General features: G+C 42.2%; 2 protein-coding genes across 4 annotated transcripts in view; one reads left to right on the top strand and one right to left on the bottom strand.

Moving 5' to 3' along the window:
- LOC5507716 (DNA-directed RNA polymerase III subunit RPC1) overlaps nt 1-15,804 on the top strand; it is a 36,351-nt gene extending 20,547 nt beyond the window's left edge. Inside the window, exons 32-42 of one of the 2 annotated variants that reach the window (XM_032376444.2) lie at nt 99-250; nt 585-671; nt 865-933; nt 1,192-1,308; nt 1,962-2,082; nt 9,129-9,201; nt 9,649-9,748; nt 10,004-10,072; nt 10,912-10,975; nt 11,810-11,879; nt 14,392-15,804. In XM_032376444.2, the coding sequence (XP_032232335.2) occupies nt 99-250; nt 585-671; nt 865-933; nt 1,192-1,308; nt 1,962-2,082; nt 9,129-9,201; nt 9,649-9,748; nt 10,004-10,072; nt 10,912-10,975; nt 11,810-11,879; nt 14,392-14,485 (1,016 nt within the window). In that variant the 3' untranslated portion in view covers nt 14,486-15,804. Of the gene's footprint in view, nt 1-98; nt 251-584; nt 672-864; nt 934-1,191; nt 1,309-1,961; nt 2,083-7,209; nt 7,293-9,128; nt 9,202-9,648; nt 9,749-10,003; nt 10,073-10,911; nt 10,976-11,809; nt 11,880-14,391 lie in introns of those variants that run through there. The other variant, XM_032376445.2, reaches the window with a different exon arrangement.
- LOC116614892 lies at nt 5,284-8,586 on the bottom strand. Of its 2 annotated transcripts, XM_048734368.1 has the most exons (3): nt 7,426-8,586; nt 6,413-6,626; nt 5,284-6,058 (listed from the first exon to the last, which is right to left on the bottom strand). In XM_048734368.1, exons 1-2 carry the CDS (start codon nt 8,305-8,307, stop codon nt 6,444-6,446), a joined length of 1,065 nt encoding a protein of 354 aa, XP_048590325.1. In that variant the 5' UTR covers nt 8,308-8,586; the 3' UTR covers nt 5,284-6,058; nt 6,413-6,443. The 2 variants fall into 2 exon arrangements, 1 of the variants encoding a protein (XP_048590325.1); XR_007314162.1 differs by lacking the exon at nt 5,284-6,058 and having other exon boundaries at nt 6,543-6,626; nt 7,053-8,586.
- Nucleotides 15,805-20,360: the final 4,556 nt, after the last annotated feature.

The following is a 20,360-nucleotide window of genomic DNA, read 5'->3' as shown; positions in this document are numbered from 1 at the left end:
TACGTGGTGAAAGTGGAAGCTTCGCGTGACTTAAGTCTCATGAAGTGTACCCTCCCCACCCCTTGACCCGCCACCGTTTCCTTGACAACAGCATGTAGACATCACCCTTGGAGTCCCACGGATCAAGGAGATCATCAACGCGTCGCGCAAGATCAGCACGCCTATAATATCAGCCCAGCTACAGGACGACCGCGACCAGGAGCTCGCGAGAGCTGTCAAGGGTCGCATAGAACGCACGCTTTTAGGGGAGGTGAACATACTATAATACTATCGTTAGCTTGGGAGAGTGAGGAAGGGGTATACAACTTGGTCCTTATGAGCTATGTAGAACGGTTAATGTGGCAATGTCAATCGACTTCCGGTCGATTACGTAACATTCTCATATGACTTTTTATGGAAATATTTCGAAATCGTGAATGTGTATATTGGAAGTTTCTTTGAGGATGTGATTGATAATTGAGCAGATTGCTTCTTAAATAGCGCGGATTCTAGTATATTCTTTTTTTCTTTAGTTAAAGGTTTCTATTACAATGCGCAGCTTTAACATATAGAACTCCTCATTTGCTATCTTTCCCTGTTCCTAGGTGACGGAGTGCATCGAGGAAGTGTTTCTACCTGATAATTGTTACCTGTTGATTAAGCTAGACACGGAGAGAATCCGCCTGCTTAAGGTATCCATCAGTCTGTTTGTCCGTCCATCTCCCTTTCTGACAGCTGACCGTCCGTCCGTATATCTGCCTATATTTCTATGTCTATGCCTTCAAGTTCAAGGCCTACATTATCAAATTTGTGTATGCGGGCATTAGAAGCTGTAAACGGTCCAGAATGCCCCTTACAATTATTGCATTTCTTTCCTCATAACAGCTTGAAGTAGATGCCGATACGATTCAAGCAGCCATCTGCTCCTCACGCAAGCTAAGGCTGAACCAGTCGGTATGTTATGATGTTTTACCAAACGTAGTGTGTCAGAGCAGTCCTTAAAGATTTAGACCTAGTTTATACGCCGTTGTTTTCATAAAACCGTTCCAAACGAAAATACATGCAAATGAACCGATTCTATTGCTCTATGTTGATTTGCATTTGGAACGAAAAGAACGGCGTTTGTACTAGGCCTTAAGGTGCTTGACCCTCGAGCATGGCTTGGCGCACTCTATTCTTGATAAGCCCATTTCTTGCGCCTTTGATCCACAGCAAGTGCGGGTACACAGTAGTGCAGTCATTTGTGTCTACCCGACCGAGAGCGCCAAGAGCTCACTACATTATGTCATGCAGCAGCTCAGATCCGATCTCCCGGGTGTATTAATCAAGGTTCGTCATTAGAGTTATAACCGCCTAACTGCCATACAAACGCCCAGGTGTTCTTACCAAGTTACAAAGATTACGTCTGCGCTATAACCTCATCTCCCGGATATTATTTCAATAAAAACTCAGATCCGATTTCCGGCTGTTATTTCAATTCTAGCAGAGATTCCGATCCCGCGAAACCAGTTCCATTAAGTCCAGATTGTTTACATAATTGAACGTTTTTACTTCCGTTCTGGGTTGGCTCATAGAGCCCTATGATTACTCCCTTCTGAATTGGCTCATAGAGCCCAAATAACTTCCTTTCTGAGTTGTCTCACTGAGCCAAAATAATTTCCCTTCTGAGTTGGCTCATAGAGCCCCAAAAACTTCACTTCTGAGTTGGCTCTTAGGGCCCTTAGATTACTTCCCTTTTGAATTGGCTTATAGAGCCCTTAAGTTACTTCCCTTCTTAGATGACCGGGGTAAGGCTATACAGTGATTTGTCCATAGTACGAACTCGATATCTGATACATCGTTGACGAGGGCGTTCGTTGTCTGAACGATTGTTTTAAATTGACAGTTGACCAAGAACTAAAGTATAACGCCATTGTGCAGTGAGTAAAATTACAAATTAGCCCTCATTTTATCAAGCATTCTGACGCCTTTTTTTAAACCAGGGCTATAAGAATGTCACTCGTGCTATAATTCACATCGATGAAGAGCAGAGCCGAGGAGGGGAGGAACACTACAAACTACTGGTGGAAGGGGACGACCTTCAAGCTGTCATCTCTACTATGGGTAAGGATGGGGTTAACTGCAATAAGGATGGGGAGGAGATGATTCCTACAAGGGGAGGGAAGGATGGTCTTCCATAAGGGGGGAGAAGGGGTAAAGGGGAAAATCCCATCATGGACATTGAGGGGATGGTCCCGATTGAGATGTCGGGGGGGGGTAGGGTAGGTATGGTCCCTATAGGGGTAGGGTGGATATGATTCCTATAGGGGTAGGGTGGGTATGGTCCCTATAGGGGTAGGGTGGATATGATTCCTATAGGGGGAGGGAAGGATGGTCTTCCATAAGGGGGGAGAAGGGGTATCACTCTTTTAGAAATAAGAAAATCCCATCATGGACATTGAGGGGATGGTCCCGATTGAGATGTCGGGGGGTTGGGCTTTGTATGGTCCCTATAGGGGTAGGGTAGGTATGGTCCCTATAGGGGTAGGGTGGATATGATTCCTACAGGGGTAGGGTGGGTATGGTCCCTATAGGGGTAGGGTGGATATGATTCCTATAGGGGTAGGGTGGGTATGGTTCCTATAGGGGTAGGGTGGATATGGTCCCTATAGGGGTAGGGTGGATATGATTCCTATAGGGGTAGGGTGGGTATGGTCCCTATAGGGGTAGGGTGGATATGATTCCTATAGGGGTAGGGTGGGTATGGTCCCTATAGGGGTAGGATGGATATGATTCCTATAGGGGTAGGGTGGATATGATTCCTATAGGGGTAGGGTGGATATGATTCTTATAGGGGTAGGGTGGATATGATCCCTATAGCGGTAGGATGGATATGATTCCTATAGGGGTAGGGTAGGTATGGTCCCTATAGGGGTAGGGTGGAAATAATCCCTATAGGGGTAGGGTGGATATGGTCCCTATAGAGGTAGGATGGGTATGGTCCCTATAAGGGTAGGATGGATATGATTCCTATAGGGGTAGGGTGGATATTATCCCTAGGCGTAGGGTGGATATGATTCCTATAGGGGTAGGATGGATATGATTCCTATATGGGTAGGGTGGATGTGATTCCTATAGGGGTAGGGTGGATATGATTCCTAAAGGGGTAGGGTGGGTATGGTCCCTATAGGGGTAGGGTGGGTATGGTCCCTATAGGGGTAGGATGGATATGATTCCTATAGAGGTAGGGTAGGTATGGTCCCTATAGGGGTAGGGTGGGTATGGTCCCTATAGGGGTAGGATGGACATGATTCCTATAAGGGTAGTGTGGAAATGATCTCTATAGGGGTAGGATGGATATGATCCCTATAGGGGTAGGGTGGATATTATCCCTATAGGGGTAGGGTAGGTATGGTCCCTATAGGGGTAGGGTGGGAATGATCCCTATAGGGGTAGGGTAGGTATGGTCCCTATAGGGGTATTGTAGGTATGGTCCCTATAGGGGTAGGGTAGGTATGGTCCCTATAGGGGTAGGGTAGGTATGGTCCCTATAGGGGTAGGGTGGATATGATTCCTATTGGGGTAGGGTGGGTATGGTCCCTATAGGGGTAGTGTAGGTATGGTCCCTATAGGGGTAGGGTGGATATGATTCCTATTGGGGTAGGGTGGGTATGGTCCCTATAGGGGTAGTGTAGGTATGGTCCCTATAGGGGTAGGGTAGGTATGGTCCCTATAGGGGTAGGGTGGATATGATTCCTAAAGGGGTAGGGTGGGTATGGTCCCTATAGGGGTAGGGTGGGTATGGTCCCTATAGGGGTAGGATGGGTATGGTCCCTATAGGGGTAGGGTAGGTATGGTCCCTGTAGGGGTAGGGTGGATATGATTCCTATAGGGGTAGGATGGATATGATTCCTAAAGGGGTAGGATGGATATGGTCCCTATAGGGGTAGGATGGATATGATTCCTATAGGGGTAGGGTGGATATGATTCCTATAGGGGTAGGGTGGATATGATTCCTAAAGGGGTAGGGTGGATATGATTCCTATAGGGGTAGGGTGGGTATGGTCCCTATAGGGGTAGGATGGATATGATTCCTATAGGGGTAGGGTAGGTATGGTCCCTATAGGGGTAGGGTGGAAATAATCCCTATAGGGGTAGGGTGGATATGGTCCCTATAGAGGTAGGATGGGTATGGTCCCTATATGGGTAGGATGGATATGATTCCTATAGGGGTAGGGTGGATATTATCCCTAGGCGTAGGGTGGATATGATTCCTATAGGGGTAGGATGGATATGATTCCTATATGGGTAGGGTGGATGTGATTCCTATAGGGGTAGGGTGGATATGATTCCTAAAGGGGTAGGGTGGGTATGGTCCCTATAGGGGTAGGGTGGGTATGGTCCCTATAGGGGTAGGATGGATATGATTCCTATAGAGGTAGGGTAGGTATGGTCCCTATAGGGGTAGGGTGGGTATGGTCCCTATAGGGGTAGGATGGACATGATTCCTATAAGGGTAGTGTGGAAATGATCTCTATAGGGGTAGGATGGATATGATCCCTATAGGGGTAGGGTGGATATTATCCCTATAGGGGTAGGGTAGGTATGGTCCCTATAGGGGTAGGGTGGGAATGATCCCTATAGGGGTAGGGTAGGTATGGTCCCTATAGGGGTATTGTAGGTATGGTCCCTATAGGGGTAGGGTAGGTATGGTCCCTATAGGGGTAGGGTAGGTATGGTCCCTATAGGGGTAGGGTGGATATGATTCCTATTGGGGTAGGGTGGGTATGGTCCCTATACGGGTAGTGTAGGTATGGTCCCTATAGGGGTAGGGTGGATATGATTCCTATAGGGGTAGGGTGGATATGATCCCTATAGGGGTAGGGTGGATATGATTCCTATTGGGGTAGGGTGGGTATGGTCCCTATACGGGTAGTGTAGGTATGGTCCCTATAGGGGTAGGGTGGATATGATTCCTATAGGGGTAGGGTGGATATGGTCCCTATAGGGGTAGGGTGGATATGATTCCTATAGGGGTAGGGTGGATATGATCCCTATAGGGGTAGGGTGGATATGATTCCTATAGGGGTAGGGTGGATATGATTCCTATAGGGGTAGGGTAGGTATGGTCCCTATAGGGGTAGGGTGGATATGATTCCTATAGGGGGAGGATGGATACGATTCCTATAGGGGTAGGGTGGATATGATTCCTATAGGGGTAGGGTAGGTATGGTCCCTGTAGGGGTAGGATGGATATGATCCCTAGAGGGGTAGGGTGGGTATGAACCCTATAGGGTCTGGGAGGGGATATAGGATGTGACGATATTGGATAAAACGATTTTCTCGATTTGACGATACAAATCTGTTCTCCAAGCGCAATTTTGACCTCCATACAATCATATTACTGATTCTGTCTATCAAAATAGAGAGAAAACTCAATACACCACACACGTACAGTACAGTTATTCTATTTTTGACATGGGAGATCTTGTTAAGTACAGGATTACAGTCTTATAGAGAGTAACTGAACAGTCTTTCACAGAGTACAGTTGCAAATTATTATTTGATAAAAGTTGATAATTAACCCAAGCTCGCTACAACGATATTTTCAGTAGATTTTTCTTTATATCGTAAAGTCGAGGACCTATTTGCAACGATACCTCGATTTAACGAAACATTTTCTTTTTCCCGAGGCATAACCTAAAATCTAGGTTCCACTGTAACTGGCGGGGAGGGGAATATATAGCAGAAAGAAGTGCTCGACCCTAGAAGGGTGGAGAAGGATTGGTCCCAGTAGAGGTGCGTAGTGGGTGGGAAGTGAGGGGAATATACTCAATACATTATCTTTGAGAGAAAATACTCTGGGACGTCGTATAGTGCCTTGTTATCTCCGAATCCTTTCACTAAATGTCTCTTCCAAATGCGTTGCTCACTATGGTCCTTTAATGCTCTTCATAAATTCGTGAACCTCTTCGGTATCCAGCCATCTTGTTTCCTCCGTTATGGGACACACACTAAAGGACGTTTTTTTCAAAATAATCAGGTCTTCTTCGTCATCGCCATCTTTCTGCGTCGGGTTCGCAGTCACGGTACCTTCTGCCTGAAAAGTTTGGAAAATTATTACCATTTGGGGCGAAACGGTCTCTAGCCCAAGCGGCCGGCGGAGGCTCGTGTGGGTTATTTGCAGACATTTTTTTGCTCCTATATGAATTTCAAAAAAAAAACCCACCCCCGGACGGGGTATTCTAACCTCTTCAAGGGGATATATATTTTGGGGGGCTTTACTTGCTGGGGGTGATTTTTTCTGGAATAAAAGCTTTTCGTTGTCCCGTAAAAAGCCTCTGATAAAGATCTGGTTGTCTGTGTTTCACCACCTCACAAAACATGCCTCCGCGAGAGGAGGATTTAAAAGTTTGTAAATTTAACCACACCTTCATACCGCCATTGTACATACCTGGGTAATTTTAAGGAAGTGTGTCGGTAGATCAGGGTTGAAATACGTAACCAGAGCCGCCACGCTGGACTCCGCGTAAAAACAGGTCACACTTCGACATTAATAGGATATCTATCAAAACTTGAGAGCCAACCGTGTACGGGTCCAGGCCGCCTGTGTGAACTGCATTGTCGTAGTATCTCCTTGCTCGGATGGCCGAAGTAAAACGCACGTTCTAAAAGCAGAAAAAAATGTTTTCATGCAAACAGCCCAATTATTGTTGGGGAGATGCAGCCGAAGCAAGGCCCTAGGTTTGCCCCCCCCCCCCCCACCCTCACAACGGCGGAAGTCCACTTTCGGTTCGCAATAGACGTGCTATTTGTAGACAAGTCTATAAGGCATCAGCGAATTTGATCAAAATAATAAACGTCCCGTGGAGATACTGCAATGGCGTAGAAAATCCTTTTTTGTTCTTTCGGGGGTGGTCAGATTTTTTGAAGGAAAGTCCCCTTGAAAAATCGGTCTCGCTTTTTCGGGTTTCGCACCCCCCCCCCCCCCCCCCAAGAAAAATCCGATGGTACGGACCTGCTATGCTTCCCGATATAAAAACCACACGGCTTTAGTTCACCCTTGTTTTTTGTTTTATTTCTGGTGCCAGTACCGGTATTCTTGTCGAATAGCTGCCGAGACGCGCGCGGGGCCCGGTGCTGTTTGTACACAGTGCTGGGTGGTAGTTGGTCTACCCTCCTCCGCAGGCAACTCTACTCGGTGGTAATGGCCTTTATTCAGATTCGGGATACCTGTGTTTGTGATTTTAGGACGCGAGAGATTGGTATTTTCCCCTCTATTCGCCACAGGAGCCCCGCATCGACAAAACTGTTTTTCTTCACGATGAGAAGAGGTCAGTATTTACTTTGTCTTGTGGCCACCTGAGAGGGGTGGGGACAGCAATATTGGCACCTTTTATCAAAACCGGAGATCACCTGGGAGATATACTTTTTCCGGTTAATACCGACGCCTCAAATCTACAATACCTTGGATCCAAAGTGATTTACAAAGATGTTTACAGCCTCACTGTTGTCACTTGCAACAAAAATTCTTTTTGGCGACGCTAGACTCGTCCAAATCTCCTTTGCATTGGTAATCCACGTTTGTAACGCGGGCAACTTCCCGTTGTCGGTCTCAAAATAGTGATCGGTTCTTCGAATATGAACTGCTAACACGCGATAACTTTTCAAGTTTTTGTTATAAAATGCATCCACGGTGTCTTTAGTGCTCTTGCGAACCTTGACGTGTTTCGAAATTAAGAAATGTGCCCAGTGTTTATCCCTTTCTGTAATAACGGATGACCTCATGTATTGCGGCAGGTTCCTTTTCTGAAAACTCAAATCCAGCAATTTTGGAATAATATATTTTCTTTTTTCAAATTCCCTCCAAAAGTTGGCTCCATAAAAGGCTGCAGGCAATGCCGCTCCTATACAAACACCTCTTTCCACTTTTAATTCAATTCCTGGATTAACTGGCTCAAAGTACCACGACCAGGAATCCACGCTCGCATTCGGTGAACAGATTGTTTTACAGGCCCTCCACGAGACCGTCGGAATTCCTCCCAAGATATAACATACGCTAAAATGATCCAGGGTTTCCAAGAGGAAAGCTGCTAAGCCAGTGTCTCTCGTCGCCAACCAAGGTTCAGCTGCGCAAAACGTGGAATTGACGCATGCTTCTGGCTCAAGGTCGTTGACCCTTGCAAATATCCGCTCCTGTATTCCTTCCATAGCTAGTTGTTTGACTACAGCGCCTTTGGGTGCATCTGTTATAATTTCTATGAGTGTCCACAGAAGAATAAAAGTTATCAAACAGTAAATCAACAGATAGTTTCTGATAGATTTAGGCCAACTTGAAGTTATTTTCATTGCTCTCAGAGCTTTTATCCAGTTCTTACGTGATACTTTGTTTTCAGTGAATCAAGTCCCTCTAGTAGTTTAAACAAATTAGACCCGTGTTAGTGTGAAGCCAGGCAAAAACGCTACGAAAGCGATAGTGTGGACGCGAATAAACTGATGCGTCTTCAGCAAAACGGATCCGGAAACTTGTCAATCAGTGGATCAGTGTTAGTGCATACAACCCCTAAAAGCCATACTCTTCATAGCGAAACAACTCTCCGCATGAGAATGAGAGTGCCGTTTTGCCTACTTATAATAGTATTGTATTATCTTTTTACGTAATCGAATTCATACTTGTGATTTCTTTTGTGTTCATAGAAAGGCCCTTTTGTTTTATATTGGACTAACTGTTGCACGGATTAATTGAAAATACTCTATTGAATGGATACCAGTGACTCTACTGTTTTAAAGAAAAGGGCTGTAACTTTCAAAACTCGAACTCCGACGGGGGGGGGCTACGTTTTGATGTCAGACATAGTTTATTATTTTATCCCGACACGAAAAGTGATAAAAGAAGGATAAGGGGAAGATAGAGATCTAGTAAGAGGAGATGGGGAAGTTTTGGGATAAAATAATAGACTGTGTGTGACATCTAATGCCTCTTATTTCTCTCATTTACGGATACCCTAGGTATAAGAGGCTCCGCAAGCTTCACTTCAAAGACTCGAGAAGCGGCGACAACGTGGTCGCTTTTGGATGAAGCTTGGAGCCTCTGGTACCCAGGGTGATTTGGCGAAGTATCGGCTAAAAATATAAACTGTGTGCTACATCAAACGTCTCTTATTTCTCAGGCGTCAAGGGAAATGGAACCACGTCAAATAACACCATAGAAGTTGAGAGAGTGTTGGGAATAGAAGCTGCAAGGTAACATTTGTACAACATGTGTTTATACACAGATAGAGTGTTGGGAAGTTATTGCCTGACATTGCTTGTCGTATTGTGTGACTGGAAGTGGTTACGTGACGTAGCTTGTCATGTTGCGTGACTTGAAGTGATTACATGACATTGCTTGTCTTGTTGTGTGACTGGATGTGATTGCGTGACAAAGCTTGTCGTGTTGTGTGAGTTGAAGTGATTACCTGACATTGCTTGTTTTGTTGTGTGACTGGATTTGATAACCTGACATTGCTTGTTTTGTTGTGTGACTGGATTCGATAACCTGACATTGCTTGTTTTGTTGTGTGACTGGATTCAATTACCTGACATTGCTTGTCTTGTTACAGTGTGACTAGGCGTGATTGCGTGACATAGCTTGTCGTGTTGTGTGACTTAAAGTGATTACGTGACATCGCCTGTCTTGTTGTGTGACAGGCAAACCATTATGAATGAGATCATCTACACCATGAAAAACCACGGCATGAGTATTGATGTGCGTCACGTGATGCTGCTGGCAGAACTCATGGCCTTCAAGGTACGGGTTCCCTGTGCTTTTCAGTTCCCCAAGGCCTCCCTGGAAGCCAGAAGCTCTTAAAAAATCCGGGTAAAGAACTATCCTAGAAAGGCATTCCCTGTATGACCGAACTAACGAAGAGCGCCACCTAACGATACAATATTTTGATTCATTCAGTTTTATTTCGCAAGTATTTATTGTTATTGCTAATATCAAGACATGGCAAGACATGGCACAATCAATCAGTATTTATTTCTGCTTGTATTATCTCCCTAGGGTGAGATTCTCGGTATAACAAGGCATGGCTTGGCCAAGATGAAAGAGAGTGTACTTATGTTGGCATCAGTGAGTACACCCACCACGCATCCATTTATATCTTAAAGAGTCATAGCCAGCCACAACTTTGTTATTGTTTCAATTTTTCAAAGAACCCTTGTCAGCCAAACCATTTTTATTGTTTTCATCCAATATCCAATAACTTGTCGTGCCCGGTCACTTTATTGACCAAATCAAGAAATGCTCGTGACCGAATTCAGTCTAAAATATAGAAGAGCTTTCCCCAATCAGCCAACGGGAGTGGATGCTTTCTAACATTTGGTATTTTGCTGAGATGGCAAAACCCATTTACTCTCAAAAACAACACCAAGTCACGCAAAGTGTATATTTCTATCGGCTAATTTAGGCAGGTCACTGAGATGGAATGCCCCCCCCCCCTTGTCTGCCAAACTACCTGTAAACATTTTTCTTTTCTCCGTGTGTCTCCTTAGGCTGCCCGCATTATTTTTATGTTGAAACAAATCCTCGATGTTTGCGAAATGTTGTCACTTGTAAAACTTTCTTGCAAACCTTGAAATCGTGAAGTCAAATACGCTTATTTATTTTTCTTTTTTTTTTTTTAGAGAAGTGGTGATTTTTTTTTATCATGTTTCACGTGTTTAGACCATACGTCAATAAAGATCGCAAAATATGCATGCAGGATCAGTAGTTGGTCACGACAATATCATAACATTTTATCTTCCATCTTAAGGAAATTGAACTCTTTATATTGCACAAATACAAAATTCCTCCCTCTGACATCAAATATGTTTTTGTCTCGGTTGCAAGCCACCCCCCCCCCCCTCCCGCTAAAGAGTTGTTTTTCTCGATTTCAAGCCCCTTTCCCTACCCTTGTTATTACTCCATAGTTTGAGAGAACCGCTGACCACTTGTTTGAAGCCGCGCTTCACGGACGTAAAGATCCCATTGACGGTAAGAACGCGTTACACAGTCATTCATTCAATGGATTCATATGTCACGCAAGTCGATCACGTTCAAGTAGTAACATCAGTGCCTTTGTGTCCCGTATGTTTTTTTATTCTGGCCATGTTTTTGCTATTTTCGTAACTCACGAGAAAGTACAATATACTGTTGTAGGCTGTAGTGTCCGGCTTTTAATGAAGCAAAATAATATAAAACATTGCATAAAGTTATATGCGTAGGAGCTCGACAAAGTATATTTTAACACAATTATTCACCACCTTGAGGGTATTGGGACATATCTCTAAAAGCTAGGGAAACTTTAAAACACTATAAATCTAAATTAACAGTTGTAGAATGGAATATTCGGGCATAGTTTCATTGTTAACGAATATCTCATTTTATGTTTGTCACATCATTATCATAATTTACTGCGGAATCAGTCGCCGCACCTCGTGACGAATATCGTGGTGTCGCCGCACCTCGTGACGAATATCGTGGTGTATAAGTCGAGTACGATATACCTCAATATACCACGGGAAACTGTGGGAATCTGTTAAATTACAGCCAAATTCGTTGTTGCGCGACCTCGACGAATCCAAAATCCATGTCTTGTTTGGGTAAAGCACGTAGTCAGACACAACCTTGGGGGCGGTTTGTCTGGTTTTCATTGTTTGGTTTGATTGACTACGCGCTATTCCCAAACGAAGAAAGGAATTTGGCTATAACGATATGTGATTGAAACTTACTCAGTTACTTTCGTGAATGAGCCAATGGAAGTGGGTACTATTTGTGACCTGATGGTGGCGAGATTTGCCATCTTTGAGTGACTTTGTTTGTTTTCAGGTGTGAGTGAGTGCATCATTATGGGAATGCCGATGAATATAGGGACAGGAATGTTCAAACTGCTTCATAAATATCCTTTACATAATATGAAATTAGACAGAACTAATGATTGTTTGAGATATTTTTGTGTAAGTGTAAAGCTCCTTGCAAACTGCACCACCTGTCGAGAGCCGCTGACTCAACAATGCTGGTGCAATATGGCACTGATATCATATAGTACTGATATCATATGGTACTAATATCATATGGTACTGATATCATATGGCACTGATATCATATAGTACTGATATCATATGGTACTGATATCATATGGTCCTAATATCATATGGTCCTGATATCATATGGTCCTGATATCATATGGTCCTGATATCATATGGTCCTGATATCATATGGTCCTGATATCATATGGTACTGATATCATATGGTCCTGATATCATATGGTACTGATATCATATGGTACTAATATCATATGGTCCTGATATCATATGGTACTGATATCATATGGTCCTGATATCATATGGTCCTGATATCATATGGTACTGATATCATATGGTCCTGATATCATATGGTACTGATATCATATGGTCCTGATATCATATGGTACTGATATCATATGGTACTGATATCATATGGTCCTGATATCATATGGTACTGATATCATATGGTACTGATATCATATGGTCCTGATATCATATGGTACTGATATCATATGGTCCTAATATCATATGGTCCTGATATCATATGGTCCTGATATCATATGGTCCTGATATCATATGGTCCTGATATCATATGGTCCTGATATCATATGGTCCTAATATCATATGGTCCTGATATCATATGGTCCTGATATCATATGGTCCTGATATCATATGGTACTGATATCATATGGTCCTGATATCATATGGCACTGATATCATATCGTCCTGATATCATATGGTCCTAATATCATATGGTCCTAATATCATATGGTTCTAATATAATATGGTCCTGATATCATATGGTCCTAATATCATATGGTCCTATTATGGTTCTAATATAATATGGTCCTGATATCATATGGTCCTGATATCATATGGTCCTAATATCATATGGTTCTAATATAATATGGTCCTGATATCATATGGTCCTAATATCATATAGTCCTAATATCATATGGTCCTGATTTCATATGGTCCTAATATCATATAGTCCTAATATCATATGGTCCTGATATCATATGGTCCTGATATCATATGGTCCTAATATCATATGGTTCTAATATAATATAGTCCTGATATCATATGGTCCTAATATGGTTCTAATATAATATGGTCCTGATATCATATGGTCCTAATATCATATAGTCCTAATATTATATGGTCCTGATTTCATATGGTCCTAATATCATATAGTCCTAATATCATATGGTCCTGATATCATATGGTCCTGATATCATATGGTCCTAATATCATATGGTTCTAATATAATATAGTCCTGATATCATATGGTCCTAATATGGTTCTAATATCATATGGTCCTGATATCATATGGTCCTAATATCATATAGTCCTAATATCATATGGTCCTGATTTCATATGGTCCTAATATCATATAGTCCTAATATCATATGGTCCTGATATCATATGGTCCTGATATCATATGGTCCTGTGATCATATTGTCCTAATATCATATGGTCCTAATATTATATGGTCCTGATATCAGATGGTGCTAATACCATATGGTTCTGATATTATATGGTCCTAATATCATGTGGTTCCGATATCATATGCTCCTAATATCATATGCTCCTAATATCATATGGTCCTGATATCATATGGTCCTAATATCATATGGTCCTGTGATCATAAAGTGCTGATATCATATAGTGCTGATATCATATGGCCCTAATATTATATGTTCCTAATATCATATGGTTCTAATATAATATGGTTCTGATATCATATGGTCCTGATATCATATGGTCCTAATATCATATGGTTCTAATATAATATGGTCCTGTGATCATATTGTCCTAATATCATATGATCCTGATATCAAATGGTCCTAATACCATATCGTTCTGATATAATTGCTCCTAATATCATGTGGTTCCGATATCATATGCTCCTAATATCATATGGTCCTGTGATCATATGGTCCTGATATCATATGGTCCTGTGATCATAAAGTGCTGATATCATATAGTGCTGATATCATATGGTCCTGATATCATATGGTCCTAATATAATATGCTCCTAATATCATATGGTCCTGTGATCATATGCTCCTAATATCATATGGTCCTGATATCATATGGTCCTGATATCATATGGTCCTGATATCATATGGTCCTGATATCATGTGGTCCTGATATCATGTGGTCCTAATGTCATATGGTCCTGATATCATGTGGTCCTGATATCATGTGGTCCTTATATCATATAGTGCTGATATCATATGGTCCTAATATCATATGGTCCTGATATCATATAGTCCTAGTATCAAGTGTCAAATGCTTACTTTTGTCTGAGTACTCTATACACGGTGTTTAAACTCATCCTCTGAAAATAGCACAGACAGCGGTATCCTTAACTCTGCGCATGCCCACTAGATCCGGTGATCCATCGAGACGTCCCCTAATATTTGACAACAACAACTTCCATCTTCCGGTCGTCCCGGCAACAAGCTCGACATGACAGGTTTCCATGGTTACGGTACTATATCAGACAATTTAATACTGGTTTCTATGGCGATCCGTTACCAAGACAGTAGGCTCATCGTGGCCTGTTTCCACTGTCGATAACGATGGTCTCAAGTGACCGTTTTTGCACGAATTCTTTCCATTTTGCCATGAAGACAATGGGCCAAAATGTTCGGTCTCTATTTTTGCGTGAATGTATCTAAACAGCAGTTTTATGACCATCCAACATGTAGCCTGACATGTACAAATGAAGGTCGATGTGCTGCTAGGTATCCTATCCACGTCTTCGTAGGTCCATGGCCCATTAGAGACAAGTGTGAATGAGACTTAAACACCAAGGCTACTTCTTCAGGGGCCCTTGGGCCATTATAAACAAGTGTGAATGAGACTTAAATACAAAGGTTACGTCTTCATGGATCATTAGGCCATGAGAGAGACATGTATGAATGAGACAACATCAAGGTTACGCCTTCATGGGTCATTGGGCCATTAGAGACAAGTGTGAATGAGACTTAAACAAACACAAAGGTTACGTCTTCATGGTTCATTGGGCCATTACAGAGATAAGTGTGGATGAGACTTAAACACCAAGGCTACGTCTTCATGGGTCATCGGGCCATTACAGAGACAAGTATGAATGAGACTCAAACATCAAGGTTACGTCTTCATTGGTCATTAGAGACAAGTGTGAGTGAGACTTAAACATCAAGGTTACGTCTTTATGGGTCATTGGGCCATTAGAGAGACAAGTGTGGATAAGACTTAAACACCAAGGCTACATCTTCATGGGTACATGGGCTATTAGAGAGACAAGTGTGAGTGAGACTTAAACACTTAGGTTACGTCTTTATGGGTCCATGGGCTATTAGAAATACAAGTGTGGATGAGACTTAATATAAATGATACGTCTTCATGGGCCCTTGAATTATTAGACGAGACACGGTTACGAGTTTATGGGCTTTTGAGCCATAAGACGAAAGGACGTAAATGAGACTTCACATCATCAAGCAACGCCTTAATGGCTCTTTAAGTTATGAGACGAGAGAAGTGTGGATGCGACCTGAACATCAAACTTCTTCATGGATCCTTGAGAGTGAATGAGACATCTTTTCCACTGTGACATTGACCGAGTCATGTCAGCAAATGCTTTCAATACATTTTGTACCTAGTTAGCTACAGTGTAACAGTACATCAAAGATAAACAATTTCCCGACATGGTTTGATATAAACTCAATGTGACCCGATCAAATGGACCTTTTTATGTAAAACCTACCCGATGATATGTGGAATATCATACAAATATCGAAAAGAAAATAATGGATGTTTTTTAAAGGTTTTTTTTCTCTAGGACGCAAGCGAAAGCGCAAACGGAAGCGCTACACAAGTGAGAATCGGTCAAAGATAATGGTTGGTTCTCACTTGGACGTAAGCGCAAGCGGAACGCACGTAGTTTTCCGATTCTCACTAGAACATAAGCGCAAGAGAACGCAACTGCTTGATTCTCACTTGTGTTGCGCTTCCGTTTGCGCTTGCGCTAGCGTCCTAGTGAGAACCAACCTTAAGCGAAAACGCAAAAAAATCAAGTTTTGTTCTCTTGCGCTTACGTTCCAATGAGAATCGGAAAAAAGCGTGCGTTGCGCTTGCGCTTACGTCCAGGTGAGAACCAACCTTAAGTCACAGACTTGATCTACTTTATATTTATCTACTTTATATTTACTTCCTATTTTTTCTGTAATAAACTGATCTGCTTTAGAGAACATCTTTTTGCGTGAATCTTTTCAGCCGTGGGGCATTATGAAATATTTGCACCTTTTTTTTGAAAGCCCTCCCTGCAAATCGCCTGTGAAGTCGCATAAGGATAAGAGTAATTGGTGGAGGCCTGCGAAGCGAGAGTAAGAAATTGATGAACTTTAAGGGCCTTTGGTACTATGTCGTTGCTACGAAACACCGTTGCTACGAAAGGAAAAAGCGCTACATTTGGTAAAAAAGAGTAGCTGAACAGTCTTTCACAGAGTGCAGTTGCAAATTATTATTTTATAAAAGTTGATAATTAACCCAAACTCGCTACATCTTTTTAACTATACCTCGATTTTACGAAACATTTTCTTTTCCCCGAGGCATAACCTAAGATCTAGGTTCGACTAACTGCAATATTGGCGGCAAGGGAAATGCTGTAAGGAGGGCTCGACCCTAGAAGGGTGGAGAAGGAATGGTCCTAATAGGGGTAAGAAGTGGGGTGGGAAGGGTGGGAAATTAACCCAATACAGTATCATTAAGAGAAAATACTCTGGGACGTCTTATAGTGCCTTGTTATTTCCGAATCCTTTCACTAAATGTGTCTTCCAAATGCGTGGCTCACTATGGACCTTTAATGCTCTTCATAAATTCGTAAACCTCTTCGGTATCCAGCCATCTTGTTTCCTCCGTTATGGGACACACACTAAAGGACGTCTTTTTCAAAATAATCTGGTCTTCTTCGTCATCGTCATCGCTCTGCGTCGTGCTCGAGGTCACGGTAGATTCCGCCTGAGAATTGTAAAAAAAAATTACCATTTGGGGCGAAACGGTCTCGAGCCCAAGCGACCGGCGAAGGCTCGTGTGGGTTATTTGCAGACATTTTTTTGCTCCTTATGAATTTCGAAAAACTCCATCCACCCCCGGACTGGGTATTCTAACCGCTTCAAGGGGAAATATACACCTATTTCAAAAAAGGTTGCACTTATCGCGGATGTGTGTGTCGTAACCCGCGGTGGATCACGGGATCTAATTTCAGACAGGTGGGAGATTAAAAATATTGCATCTGTCAACATTTGCTTCAAAGTTCTTTTGGCTGACAAAAGGTCTGTGATTGACAGCTATAGATTTATAAGTTCTTTTGGCTGACAAATGTCTGAGATTGACAGCTATAGATTTATGGATGTGAAAACGTCCAAAAATGCTAGTGAGTGGAAAAAAAATTCTACTTTCGCAACACAGCGGATTATTGGCGGAAGAAAACTTGTTTTTTACTGGAATCCTGGAAAGACCGATGAAACTGTGGCTTAATTTATTTTGATTCGTTTTGTCCTAGAAGATAATAATTATATTAAACCACGTTCTTAAACGAAAGAACAACTGAGTGTTAGTTAGCATTTTTGAGCGATAACGAAAAACAAAACAAAATTGATTATTATAGTGTTGACGAGAGAAGCCATTTAAATGTATGTAAACGCGCGATTTTCGAAGTGTTAAGTAAAAACTAAAAACGAAACCAGATTCGTCCAAAAACATCAGCATATCTGGGTCAAACATAAGGATATTTGCCCAGTAATCCGCCCTCAGTTCTTCTCGTCTTTTTATCTGTCTAATCCAAAATTTGATAGAATTAATTAAAATATTTTGCAAGTAAACTCCAAATGACTAAAATTACAGATACCACGTAAACTTTTTAAAGTTTAAGTTTTTTTAAGTTTTTTACTTAAAAGTAGTAATGGACTGAGGATAGAGCAAATTCAGAGTGAATCGATGCTACCAAATTTTGCGAATATCGCCACAGTGTTCACTTTGACCCTCCCGAATAAAACCACACTTCATCAATAGAAAAGCCTATAAAAAATCTCATCCAAATAACCCGCTACCTAAGATATTGGGACTACGAAGCTGGCATTTTTAGCACTGTTTGGAACAAAGTTAATTTCTCCCATGGTGCTCCTCGGGTTACTACACACATCCGCGATAACCAAAGTGCAACCTTTTTTGAAATAGGTGTATTTCGGGGGGGGCTTTACTTGCTGGGGGTGATTTTTATCCAATCAAATGTCACCATAGCCATATTTATCCCTGGGTTAGCGTTAACCTGCTCTCTAGGAACCGGCCCCTGGTTGTTTGTGTTTAACCACCTTACAAAACATGCCTCCGTGAGAGTTTGTATGTTCAACCACACCTTCATACCGCCATTGTACATACCTGGGTAATTTTCAGGAAGTGTGTCGGTAGATCAGGGTTGTAATACGTAACCAGAGCCGCCACGCTGGACTCCGCGTGTAAAAACAGGTCACACTTCGACATTAATAGGATATCTATCAAAACTTGAGAGCCAACCGTGTACGGGTCGAGGCCGCCTGTGTGAACTGCATTGTCGTAGCATCTCCTTGCTCGGATAGCCGAAGTAAAACGCACGTTCTGAAAACAGAAAAAAACAAATGTTTTCGTGCAAACAGCCCAATTAGTTGGGGAGATGCAGCCGAATCAAGGCCCTAGGTTTGCCCCCCCCCCCCCCCCCCCCTCCCACGACGGCGGAAGTCCACTTTCGGTTCGCAATAGACGTGCTATTTGTAGACAAGTCTATAAGGCATCAGCGAATTAGATAAAATTAATAAACGTCCCGTGGAGATACTGCAATGGCGTAGAAAATCCTTTTTTGTTCTTTCGGGGGTGGTCAGATTTTTTATAGGAAAGTCCCTGGGAAAGTCGGTCTCGCTTTTTCGGGTTTCTAGTATAGTAGTATTTTATTATCTTATCTAGTATTTTATTATCTTTTACGTAATCGAATTCATACTTGTGATTTCTTTTGTGTTCATAGAAAGGCCCTTTTGTTTTATATTGGACTTTGGAGTGAAAGGCACTCGACAGTTTATTATTATCGAGAAGCAAATATTCTTTACAAATTTGCTGAACTCCGGCGAGCTCCGCATTTTACTGACAACTGAGCCTTTCATAGACCTGGTCCAGGCCATTTTATAGTGCGGGTCCTTGTTTAAAGAAGAGCTTCAAATCGAGGCCTTGTGCTAAAAATACAGTAAATGTATGGCACCAGATCCTCGATTTAAAGCGTAATTCCACAAATGGGCTATAATTTTATTTTCGAAACAACGATCACTCTTTAGAAAGAAACGTTATTGAATTGATACCAGTACCTGTATGGTTTTAAAGAAAAGGGCTGGAACTTTCAAAACTAGAACTATTACGGGGGGGGGGGGGGGGGGGGGGGGGGCTACCTCTTGAACAAGAGTTTACGATCTAGCCAGATGTAAAAGAAAAGCATATTCGAAATTTATAAAAGAAGAAAATGGGGAAAATAGAGATCAAGTTAGAGGAGACGGTGAAGTGTAGGGATGTAATAATAAACTGTGTGTGACATGAAGCTGCAAGGTAACATTTGTACAACATGTGTTTATACACAGATAGAGTGCTGCAAATAGAAGCTGCCTGTTAGAAGTTGTAGAACATGTGTTTATACACTAAGAGTTTGTTGAAAATAGAAGCTGCATGGTAGAAGTTCTAGTACGCGATATGATCTTCTTGTGTGACTGGATGTGGTTGCGTGACATTGCTTGTCGTGTTGTTTGACTTGAAGTGATTACCTGACATTGCTTGTCTTGTTGTGTGACTGGATGTGATAACCTGACATTGCTTGTCTTGTTGTGTGACTAAGCGTGATTGCGTGTCATAGCTAGTCGTGTTGTGTGACCTGAAGTGATTGCGTGACATTGCTTGTTATGTTATGTGACTAGGCGTGATTGCATGACATAGCTTGCCCTTTTTGTGTGACTTGAAGTGATGACGTGACATCGCCTGACTTGTTGTGTGACAGGTAAACCATTATCAATGAGATCATCTACACCATGAAAAACCACGGAAGGAGTATTGATGTGCGTCACGTGATGCTGCTGGCAGAACTCATTGCTCTCAAGGTACGGGTTCTCGTGCTTCTCAGTTCCCCGAGGCCTCCCTGGAAGCCAGAAGCTCTTAAAAACTCCGGCGAAAGAACTTTTCTTGGAAGGCAAAATCCCTGTAATGACCGAGGCAAGCCATCGTGGCTATCGATAAAAGTTTTAAAATGCATAAAAAATGGGTAAATTAGCTTGCGAGAATCATAGTTTTGCCTGACA

This window comes from Nematostella vectensis, chromosome 11 (genome assembly GCF_932526225.1).
Source record: "Nematostella vectensis chromosome 11, jaNemVect1.1, whole genome shotgun sequence".
Lineage (NCBI taxonomy): Eukaryota > Metazoa > Cnidaria > Anthozoa > Actiniaria > Edwardsiidae > Nematostella > Nematostella vectensis.
The sequence above is the reverse complement of the archived record's forward strand: the minus strand, read 5'-3'. Positions and strand labels throughout refer to the sequence as shown.

Bases quoted from the DNA above. Each gene is read 5' to 3' on its own strand.
- LOC116614892 (XM_048734368.1), bottom strand. From the start codon at position 8,307: ATGAAAATAACTTCAAGTTGGCCTAAATCTATCAGAAACTATCTGTTG. The intron at 6,627-7,425 runs GTATTGTAGATT...TTCTGCTTTTAG, and splicing joins TAAATCACTTTGGATCCAAG to AACGTGCGTTTTACTTCGGC.